General features: G+C 32.8%; 1 protein-coding gene across 20 annotated transcripts in view; it reads left to right on the top strand.

Moving 5' to 3' along the window:
- Window positions 1-1118: 1118 nt before the first annotated feature.
- stm (starmaker) overlaps window positions 1119-11240 on the top strand; it is an 11524-nt gene continuing 1402 nt past the window's right edge. The window contains exons 1-24 of one of the 20 annotated variants that reach the window (XM_052583336.1): window positions 1119-1273; window positions 2013-2074; window positions 2345-2362; window positions 2851-2880; window positions 2978-3013; window positions 3799-3837; window positions 3959-3994; window positions 4800-4835; window positions 4921-4965; window positions 5258-5326; window positions 5420-5458; window positions 5546-5590; window positions 6179-6217; window positions 6505-6576; window positions 6878-6940; window positions 7544-8209; window positions 8288-8332; window positions 8629-8673; window positions 9016-9060; window positions 9881-9922; window positions 10025-10060; window positions 10266-10319; window positions 10429-10482; window positions 10573-10633. In XM_052583336.1, coding sequence (XP_052439296.1) covers window positions 1263-1273; window positions 2013-2074; window positions 2345-2362; window positions 2851-2880; window positions 2978-3013; window positions 3799-3837; window positions 3959-3994; window positions 4800-4835; window positions 4921-4965; window positions 5258-5326; window positions 5420-5458; window positions 5546-5590; window positions 6179-6217; window positions 6505-6576; window positions 6878-6940; window positions 7544-8209; window positions 8288-8332; window positions 8629-8673; window positions 9016-9060; window positions 9881-9922; window positions 10025-10060; window positions 10266-10319; window positions 10429-10482; window positions 10573-10613 — 1668 coding nt within the window. In that variant the 5' untranslated portion in view covers window positions 1119-1262 and the 3' untranslated portion in view covers window positions 10614-10633. Of the gene's footprint in view, window positions 1274-2012; window positions 2075-2344; window positions 2363-2850; window positions 2881-2950; window positions 3014-3798; window positions 3838-3958; window positions 3995-4799; window positions 4836-4905; window positions 4966-5257; window positions 5327-5419; window positions 5459-5545; window positions 5591-6178; window positions 6218-6504; window positions 6577-6877; window positions 6941-7543; window positions 8210-8287; window positions 8333-8628; window positions 8674-9015; window positions 9061-9461; window positions 9542-9880; window positions 9923-10024; window positions 10061-10265; window positions 10320-10428; window positions 10483-10572; window positions 10634-11240 lie in introns of those variants that run through there. The other 19 variants (XM_052583334.1, XM_052583341.1, XM_052583335.1 and 16 more) reach the window with 19 other exon arrangements.

Below are 11240 nucleotides of genomic sequence, written 5' to 3'. Positions count from 1 at the left end.
TATAAAATCTCACATTTCACTGCTGGTTATATTCTCTATATAATTGTGTTTGTGACGGATAATAAAATCTTGAATCTTGAATCATAAATTGCCACAAAAATAAGGATTGCCTTGCAATAAGCAATCAAATACATAAACAAACAAATAAATAACAATAATACTAATAATAAACTGCATAGCAGTTTTTTTTTTGTTTTTGTTTTTATTAAGATTAAGATTCTGTGTTAGCAAATAAATAAACTGCATGGTTAATTAAAAATGCTTATTAATAATATAAATAAAGATTACTTACGCAAGCAAATAAATAAACGAATGAATAAATAAATAAATAATTACTGCATAGTAAAAATAATAAATAGCAAATAAAAAAATTCCTTATTAATAATTTAAATATTAAGATTACCTTGCAGACTACTTAAACAAGCAAGCAAGAAAATAAAAACAGACAAATAAGTAATGAATCCATTAATCAGTTAAATTAAGATTACCAAACAGACTAAATAAATAATAATAATAAACAAATTGCCAAAAATGTATGGTTTAATAATTTAAGATCGCCTTATATTATAAGAAAAAAAAAGCATAATACACAAATGGCAATACAAATATATCACTTAAAAAACACACACACAATTAACCAAAGCAAAAACACAAGTCACATGACTATGACTGTGTGTCGTTGTTAAAGGTTTTCACTAAAGTAGCTGGAGCTCGAAAACCCTGCAACCACTGCAACACCCTGGCAACTCAACAATAGCCCATCATCTCTGACGTATAACCAGCAGTTATTGTTCACACAAAGTAGTGCATTAAAGAAATCCAAATGAAATTTGATGCCTGGCTTTTCCACGAATACGGTTTCTACGGCAGAACAGACTTCTTTCTGTACCATAGAAAATAAAGACAGACACAAAAGCCACGAGTATGTCCTGCCCAGCAACCCTCTGTTTGCTTTCCAAGAAGAACACCTCGAATCACAGAAATCAAATGGGACCCATTGAGACACAGACATAGAAGCTACTCTATTTACAAAGGCTGTTTGAAAACACAAACAATAGCAGGATGGCCTGACTTCATAACCCTGTTCTAATGAGAGGAACTTTAGAGGTTCTCATGTAACGCCTCTGTCTTTAGCTCAACCCCCTCAGAGGCCAGGAAACACACAGGGTATAAAAGATCTGAGAGCAGCTCCACTCACTCAGGCTTCAGACCTGCATTACTGTACCTTTGCCAATCCCACACTGCATTTCTGTGCTATTGCAATGCTGTCCCGGTGAGTACCAGTCTCTGCTTCACATTCATTTTCCTGGCCTGCTTGTTTTTTCTATGTGCTGTAATTTTTTATGATTATTTAATGATTATTAGGTAAATCTGCAAATGCAATGGATAATAACTGATATTGACAAAGGCTAACTCTGTAAGTAGTAAACCGTTTTAAACTAGTACAATGTCTGTGTATCTGCAGCAAGGATTTTAGAAGTCATTAAAGCCAGACCTTTAGTCCTAAATTAAAGTTTTTCAGCTACAGTGTCTGAACAAAAGTTCAGAATAAATTAAAGGATTTGAAATATACTTTTTTTTTTTTACCAAACTTTTCGATTGTGTGCAAAAATTATAATGTTAACCAACAGGAAACCGAATTTTTATTGTATCAAGGATTGTCCTCAATTTAAATAAAGAGTTAACTTTTTTTGTTGCTATACATGTTGAACTTTTTACTTGTTTGTTTATAGAAATTGTTATATTATAATTTTTATAATTATATCATAATTTTCTAGAATGTTCCAAAATTTAAAAGATACATTATATGTGGGTGTATAAATATATTATTTAATATATGAATTTAAATCAGAAAATAATAATTCTATAATAAATAAATAAATATACATCAGTATACATTAATAAATCATATTAATTCATAAATATACATTCTATAAAAATAAAAACTAAGATCGTAATTAATTTAGAGATTTTTTTTTTTCTGAATTGTCTTTTTTTGTCTTGTTATATAGGATGCTGGTTGTTCCGTTGATCTTTGCATTAGTGGGTGTCTCTATTTCTGCACCCATAAACGGTAAGGATGTTGTCTGACATCATTACATTTCTTGCATATAGCTCACAAATATACCATTACAGATGACCCCGAATCCCTAAATTATCATCAGTGCCATGCACCAGCACTTCTTTCTAAGTAACAGGAAGCAGAGAGTGTAATCAGAGTCCTTCACTGAACACAAAAGAGTTCTGTTCACCTGTGCTGGGCCTCTATAGGAGATATAGGACTCTTACAGCTCAATGCACTCAAGACCACTGACTGACTGTCTTGTCTTTTGTTTTAATACAGATGGAACAGATAACGATGGTAAGAAAGAGGCTCTTATACAAATGAACCTTAATTATAATGCAAATGGTGACTTTTGTGTTAATTATTGCCTTTGAATGCATGAGCTGTGTAAGAACAATGAACTGCATTGTACTACTACAATTGCTCAAGAAAGCCATTATAGACAGAAAAATCCCTCTTTAATCCCAGTTTTTTCTTCTGAACAGAAATTGGGTGAAATTAGACTTACTTTTCCTTAGGAAAAGGCCCCAGTAATCTCATGTGAGTTTCAGAGGTGATTTCAGCAATGCCCCAGTCTGCAATTAGACAACAGTTAAAGAACTCAGTGTGAACTCATTTCTGATCATTTCAAATGATGCGAGTTGCTTTGCACATTGATTTCATAGCTCTATGCATCCTCTGGGCAGGCAGCTATAGTTATAAAGAGGACAAGAAGTGTCTTCTTCAAACTGAATATGATCTGGTTTATGTCACTGATTGTGTTTTCTTCTCACTTGTAATCTCAGAGGCGGCTGCAGCTCTAGGGATCCTCAGTGGTAAGGTGCAATCAATTCAAGCTCTATTTCTGCATAAATCAATTTACCATAAAAGGGTTTTCTTTTGCAGGTCATCTGTTTTTCTCTCTTTTTTCAGCTCCTCCAACTCCAATCCCTGGAAATGGAGACTCAGGTTGGTCTGGCTGTTATATGATGAAGTCTACCTGTGAAATATGTTATATAATCAGAAAGTCTAATAACATGAACATGAACTTGAATTTCAACATAGAGGACCTAAACAGTCAGCATTGTTGTTTTTGTTAACAAATTATTTTTTTAATTGTTAACTAAAACTATATAAAAAAAATATTAAACCTGTATAAAAATTGAAGATATAAAGTTAATATATATACACAGAGAGAGAGAGAGAGAGAGAGAGAGAGAGAGAGGATGGAAAAAAAACGTGTTAATATTATCTGAAACTAAAAACTTAAGTTAAAAACATTTCTTAAATTAAAAACATTTTAATTACTTGAAATAAACTGAAAAATATAAAACAACAAAACTTAGATTAAAAAAATACACTTAAAAACCTAAAAATAGAATTAGAAATGTTGCCTTGGTGACTAACTACAACAAAATTTAAGTTGAAGTTAAAGTAAAGCTAAAATTTAAATAAACCTATATATATATATATATAACCTAATAAAAATTAGAAAAGAAAATGAAAATTGACTAAAACCTATTAAATTAACTAAAACAAATAAAAATTAAAGATTTTGCTTTGGCAAATACGTACTAAAATTACTAAAATAAATATCTAAAATATAGAAACATAAGAAAAAGCAATTTGTTTTTGAAAAATAAATTAAAAAGGTTTAAGCTAATTCAAAAAATACCATAATAGTATATAACAATTATTCTAAATACATAAAGATTATCAAATGAAAATACATTTTAAAAGCTTCTTTTAAACAGGGACTACAGATGGGGAAAATTCAGCAGAGAAACAAGGAGGTAAGAAACACTTTTTTCATTCTGAAGACGTTTCTGAGACAGTTCGAGTTGAATCCAAAATCCCAAACAAGAAAACAGATAAGAATCAGCCGACTGTGTTAAAACTCTTCTTTGATTTCAGATCCCACTGACTCGTCTGACACCATTGAGAAACCAGGTCAGTTTCTGCTATCAACAGTCTAGATATACAGGAGATAAAAGAAAGAAAGACTTCATGACCTGACCACTGAATCACACAGCTTTCACAGAACACCACCTGTGCATCCACATAAAGATAACACATGAATGAGTGTGATAACACACTGGTTAATCTTTAACTGCTGTGCGTTCAGCATCAATATACTGATTAAATACAAGAATTTTAAATGAATGCTTAAAATTAAGTAAATTTTGATTCAGTCACTGAGTTTTTTTAAAGAATAAACTCAATTTGATCAATTCTTAATACCTCAAGTCATTTTACTTCAAGTAAATTAATCCTGATCTTGAGGAATGTGCAAATATTTGAACTGAAAAACCAAAAGGGCAAAAATACAGAGTAAGAAACCCCTTCATAAGTGTCACACTCCAACATTAACATTCAACATAATGAAAATCAGTGCATTTATGAAAAGCAGGGTGATGTTTTGATATAAACTCCATAAAGTGATTACATTTTTAGTTATGATTATACAGAAAATAAGGTTAATTTACTTTTTATCTCACAATTCTTTCTTTTTTCCTCACAATTTGAAGTTCATATCTCCTACTTATAACTTTTTTTCCTCAGAATAGGGAGTTTGTATCTTGTAATTTCAAGTTTCCATCTCACAATTCTGACATTGCACCTTCTTAACAAGCCTCCATACCCCACACTTGCGTTAGCAGCATTATAAGGCATGAAAACCACTTTATAAAGACTTTAGGAATGACACCGGCATAAAGAAATAATTGTCTTTTCTACAAATGTTCTTTGTTTTAAGAGGTTGATGGTACTCCTGACACATCAGATACAAACAGTAAGACTCATCTCATGGCCTTCACTATTGTTTGTGATATATTTGAGTGAAGTATTGCTCTATCTAACAGCTCGACACATTTCAGATGACAAACCCCTGGATGAAGCCACCAGCGGCCCAGATTCAATAGGTACAACATAACCTGTGCATCAGTTTCTTAAACACAGAACAACAACAGCTCTTTTCGTACAAATCTGAAAATGCTTCCCTCACTTGTTAAAAAAAACACATTTCCTTAAACATTTTACCCCATTTAAATACCAATATATTAACAAAGATTTTTTGTAAAGACTGTCTGATGAAAAGTGAATCAACTTTGAAACCAATCAATAAAAGACATGCATACTAATGATAACAAGTGCAAATTGTAAATACATGTATTTGTTATGCAATATGCAATTTGATTTAAATATCTTTATCAGACACAACAGATACTGACACAGACACGAATACAGGAACAGATGCATCGCAGGAGACGACAAGCGATTCAGGTGGGTAAAAGCCAAAAATCTATTTTCATAAGATACAGAATGCACACGTGTGCAATATACTCTCAATAAAAGACTTTCCTTTATCTTCTGCAGACGAGAACAATGAGAAACCATCAGCGGAGGTCAGCTCAGGTATGAGAAATCACAGAAACAAACGTGACAAATCAGACAGATCGCATCATGAGACCATCGATTTAGATATGTTGTATACTATTTCAGATGCAGATCATGTTGATACAGATTCAAAAGAAGAGCAATCTACAGGTGAACCAACACACTAACTGAATAACATGTATATGTAAATATAAAAGGATAACTTCCATCACCCATAAATGCTAATTTTGTCAGTTATTTACCAATGTGTATGAATATAAATATGAACTGCTTTTCGTCTCATATTGTTTTTAGGTTCTTAAAATATGTAAAATATGTAAAAAATTAATTAATTAATAAAAATAAAAAAAATCTTTTTATATAAAACTTAAACTAAAACTTAAATGACAACTGAAAACACAACTACAAATAATAATAATAAAGACAATATTAACAAATAATTTGTATATTATTTACTCACTTTAATACTGTTCCAAACATGTATGATATTATCTATTTTTACAAAGGAAAATGTACACATTTCTTCATTTGTGTGAAATGGAAAAAAAAATCAGGTTTGAAACAAAAAAAAGAAAATAATTACAGAAATATAATTTATGGGTTTACATCTTGATTCAGACAACAATATTGAAATGCATTCAATGTTTCTAAATTAAACCTCCCTGTTATATTCCCAAGGATGTGTGTGTGTGATACATAATGATTTCCTGACTCACTATTTAAACCTCTGCTTCACAGACACGGATGAAAAGGCAGACAGTGATTCAGACGGCTCAGGTAGGGATTTCTCATGCTTCAAGCAGAACATGTTCCTGTAACAACATCCTGTTGATTATTGAACAACAGTCATAGCAACCACTCAGATTTAAGGGTTAATGTTAGGCTCAAGCGTGGGTCTTTAAATCACTCTTATCAAACCTCTGGTTAGGGTGAGGAGTATCACACTGCTGACATAAACATTGTTCCAGCACTAACAAAAGATGTTCCAGGAACACGTGGCACAGTCATTCCTTTCTCCCTGTAAAATCATATTCTTCTGAAATGACACATGGATGTATTTTCAGACGGGGATTCTGCTAGTGTGGAAAAGAAAGATTCTGCTGATGCATCTGATGATGCAAATAAAACCTCTACAGGTATTTCAAATCAATGCAGAAACTTTTCCAAATCAAACTGTCAAATCAGTGTTGGTTTAGCATCAATTTTATGTCATTTGTATAAATATGTGTGTGTGTGTGTGTGTGTGTGTGTGTGTGTGTGAGTTAAATTTAGCTTTAATCTATTTTTATTTTTACTCATTTTGGTATTTTCTTTCAAAATTAAAGCTTCAAAAGTTTGATCTTCTTACAAACTAAAACTTTTCTTTGAAATAATGTTCCTGTCTGATTTAGCCAGTAGTTGGTAACTAATATCAGTTGTGTTTTTGCTCTGATGAAGAAGATACAGATGATTCATCTGACAAGGATTCTTCAGACACAGATGAACAGCAGGACTCGGATGGTGAGCTTAAATGAAATTCAGTTTAAATGTAAAAAAACAATATTATGATTATCACTCGGTCTTTAAAATAATAATTAATCTGCTCGTACTAACAAGGCACAATGTAAAAGTTTTCAGTACTATTTTTTGTCCTGACTCAATTGATTTATTAGTTTTTATTCATATTTTGAATTTGTTTGAATTTTATATGATCTGTTTTCATTTAGATTTTATAATTGTAGTAATTTTAGTGTTTTAATTATTTCATTTTAATTCATTCATTTTTATTTTAGCTTTATTTTTGTACATCAAGATAAACTAAATGCAATTGAGAAATGTTACTTTGGCAAATAGTTTTATATTTAATATCTTATTTTATTTCAAGTAACAAACTTTTTTAATTGTTTTAGTATCTATCACATCTAATCTGGTTATGAGAAATTCATTTAAATTATACATTTATTCACACGAGTTGATAATCTGATGCAGTCCTCAAAATGTGTAACCCTTTTCATTTCATTTGCCTGTAAGTTGAGTTTCAAGACATTTGTCTGTGTAATTAAAATGATTTATGTCAGTTTAATGATGTGTAATGATGAAAACCTGTTTTTTTTTTACATGCAGATTCTGACAAAGACAAATCAGATGGAGACTCCGATGAAAAGAGTGACAAGAAAGACGACAAAGACACCAGCGATGACTCCAGTAAAGACTCAGAAGACGAGGGTCAAGAAACCTCTGATACACCAGACAAAATCGACACAGACAGCGACTCGGACACTGATGAGGTGAAAGGTTCAGATGAATCCAAAGACCAGGATTCAGATTCAAAAGACACCGACAGCACGGAGAAGAAAGAGAAAGACCAGGACTCTGACAGCGACGCAGACACCAGCAGCATTCGAGACACGACAGATTTCCCCGAGGATAGCACCGAGGATAAAGACAAGGACAGCAGTGACTCCAAAGACACTGAAGATGATGGAGACAGCGAGAAGGAGGACACCAATGAGACTGGCAGCGACAGTGATGAGGGTAAAGATAAAGAGGACGAATCCAAACCAGACGCCACCTCAAAAGAAGACACCACAGCCAGTCAGTCTGACGAAAGTCCACTGGAGGAAATGACAGAAGACAAGCAAGAAGACAAACCTGATTCTGACAACTCCAGTCTAGACTCAAGTTCAGACACGGACTCTGACAGCAGAGATAAAGAGCAGGACAAAGAGAAGAACAGCACAGAAAGCTCTGACAGCGGCAGCAAGAGTGACACGGACAGCTTAGAAACAGGTAAAGATTCAGGCATTTGTGTGTTACATTCATCAAATTACAACATCAGGCAACTTATTAATGCTCTCATGCCTACAGATACTGATGAAGACAATGACTCCAGCGTGGAAAAGGAGAAACAAGGTATTTAGAGCAAAAGTAAAAAAAAAAAAAATACACCAGAAAATTGCGAGAATGTTAAAATTAGGAATAAAGTCACATTGTGCCACAATAGAGAGGTGCACATTTTGTCAAAATTGTGAGATGTAGAGTAAAACTGTATTTATTGAGACAAACTCACAATTGAAGATATGAAATCACAACTGTGAAATATAAAGTTAAAACTGAAGATGAAAAAGTCATGACTGTAATATTGCCTTCGTGTGTTACATTCATCAATTCACAAGATCAGTCAACTTAATGATCTCTTATGCCTACAGATACTGATGAAGACAATGACTCCAGCGTGGAAAAGGAGAAACAAGGTATTTACTGATAAAAATGGAGGCCCATATCTACCTCAGAATATAAAATACACCAGATAATTGCAAGAATGTTTAAAATAAGAATAAAGTGACATTGTGCCACAATAGAGAGGTGTACATTTTGTCAAAATTGTGAGATGTAGAGTAAAACTGTATTTTATTAAAGTCACAGCTGACGATATAAAGTAGTCACATATTGAGACAAACTCACAATTGAAGATATGAAGTCACAACTATGAAATATAAAGTGAAGATGAAAAGTCATGACTGTAATATTGCCTCCGTGTGTTACATTCATCAAATCACATCAGTCAACTTATTAATGATCTCTTATGCCTACAGATACTGATGAAGACAATGACTCCAGCGTGGAAAAGGAGAAACAAGGTATTTACTGATAAATATGGAGGCCCATATCTACCTCAGAATATGAAATACATCAGATAATTTTAAGAATGTTTAAAATAAGAATAAAGTGACATTGTGCCACAATAGAGAGGTGTACACTTTGTGAGATGTAAAGCATTAAAGTCACAGTTGATATAAAGTAATTGAAGATATGAAGCCACAACTGTGAAATATAAAGTTATAACTGAAGATAAAAAGTCAAGATTAATATTGTGAGATATAAACTACTTTTTGAAGATATAGAGTCACATTGTGAGGTATAAAGTCACAATTCAGCATAAAGAGTCATAATAAGATGACAAAGTCATAAATGGAGATATAAAGTCACTGTGAAAAAGAATATCTGGTCATTTCTAACGTATGAATATCCAAACATACAGAGTCTCCTGACGGGGCATCACCAGAGACAAATGACAAAGCACAACATTTTCTGTTCACATGTTAGTGGTCTTTCATTCTTCACAAAACACCTTTATTTCAGTGCTAACTGTGAACCAGATGTGATGTAATAAATACCTTCTTCTCCACGAGTTTTATCGAAGTATGTTGTTTGCAAAAAATGTATTAGTTTCTTACGAATGGTGAACGAAGTTACATCACACAGCATTTCTGATTCAAGCATGGACAGAGAATAAACAACAGCTGAAGATTTAAAGTCACATGTTGAAATATAAAGTCATATTGTGTGATGAAATGTCAAAGTCAGTTTCAGAGATAAAATCACAATTGCGAGATGTGGTGTTACTGAAACATGTAAGATGACAAAACTGATGCAGTATTAATCTTTTTCTTCTTCTAGATGACCATGACAATGACTCAGCAGATGCTACGACATCAAATGGTAAATATGTTTATGAGCTCAGTCATGTAAGAATAAAATGATGCCTTTGTCATGCAAAAAGTATTAAATGTACGTCCTTTCAATTTTCTGTCATCTCTAAAGAACACACTGATGCAGACAGCCATGATGTTGCAGACGGTACGTCTCATAGGTCTAAAGCACTTGATTTTGAGTTTCCCTAACCCCAAGTATTACATGTTGGCATGTAATTCAGACCATTTGTGCTATAGACATTAATGATCGTAAAAGTAGCTGTTACCAGCTACTCTCAGAGTGGATCGAATCCTGGGAAATTGTGAAGTGAAAGCTGTCTTAATTCCTTTGCATACTTCTTTCTGTTTAGATGATGATAACACTGATGTCCATGATGATGAGCTCGGGGTTGAAGGCGGCACAGGTAAGTCACTCAGAGACTTAAATGAGACAGTTGCTGTAATACTTCATATTTAAACCTGTGCTTTTGATTTAAAGAACAACGATAGCAATCATCACATTCTTTTTTACAGACGCCGTTTCTAAAACACACGATGAACCAGATCATCTTGATGACACAACACAAGGTAATGATTCTGCTTAAAACACTTCCTCAGAGAACAGGAGGTCAAGAGAGATCTCTACACATGCTAATATCTGTTCACTTCTCTCTTCAGGATCAGATGATGCCAGCAAAAGCCCTGTGCCAAGCTCCTAGCGACCAGGACTCTGTTACAGGTATCATGTGATCACATATTATAAGCTTTCTAAACGTCTCATGAAAACTCGCAAGTGATTACAACTATTTTATTGAGGTAATTTGTTAATGCTTGTCAGTACGGAGTTTGGTTACAGATAAGCTATTGACAATTTGGATAAGCTTACTACACAAGTCTACTCCAATAAGCTCAAAAAATCAAAGAAAGATAACATTTCAAATGAGTAATATCATAAATTGTTACAATATGCTTAAATACTGTACATACACGTTTGTCTTTGCAAATCAGTGAAATGGCTTATAGGCTGTTTTTTGTGTTTTTTTTTTTTTAATCATTCAATTGAAAGGCGAGACTTCTTTTCTTACAGTTGCCATAAAATCATCTGTTTCTTCCGTGTTATATCCGATTTCTTTATCAGCCTCATACCATTAAAAATAAACATACTTACGATACTTTTTTTTTTTTCATTCTTATACTGCAGTCTCCTGAACAATGAACAAGCAATAATAAGTTATATCAAATCAAATTCTATAACGAAAAATAAAATAATAATTTACATACGAGTTATTTATACATCATAAAAATGAAGCATCTTTTTATTAGTTGATGCTAAACATCCATTCATC

The sequence above is a fragment of the Carassius gibelio genome, chromosome B19 (genome assembly GCF_023724105.1).
Source record: "Carassius gibelio isolate Cgi1373 ecotype wild population from Czech Republic chromosome B19, carGib1.2-hapl.c, whole genome shotgun sequence".
Taxonomy (NCBI): Eukaryota; Metazoa; Chordata; class Actinopteri; order Cypriniformes; family Cyprinidae; genus Carassius; species Carassius gibelio.
Note: the sequence above shows the minus strand (reverse complement) of the source record. Positions and strands in the feature narration are given on the sequence as shown.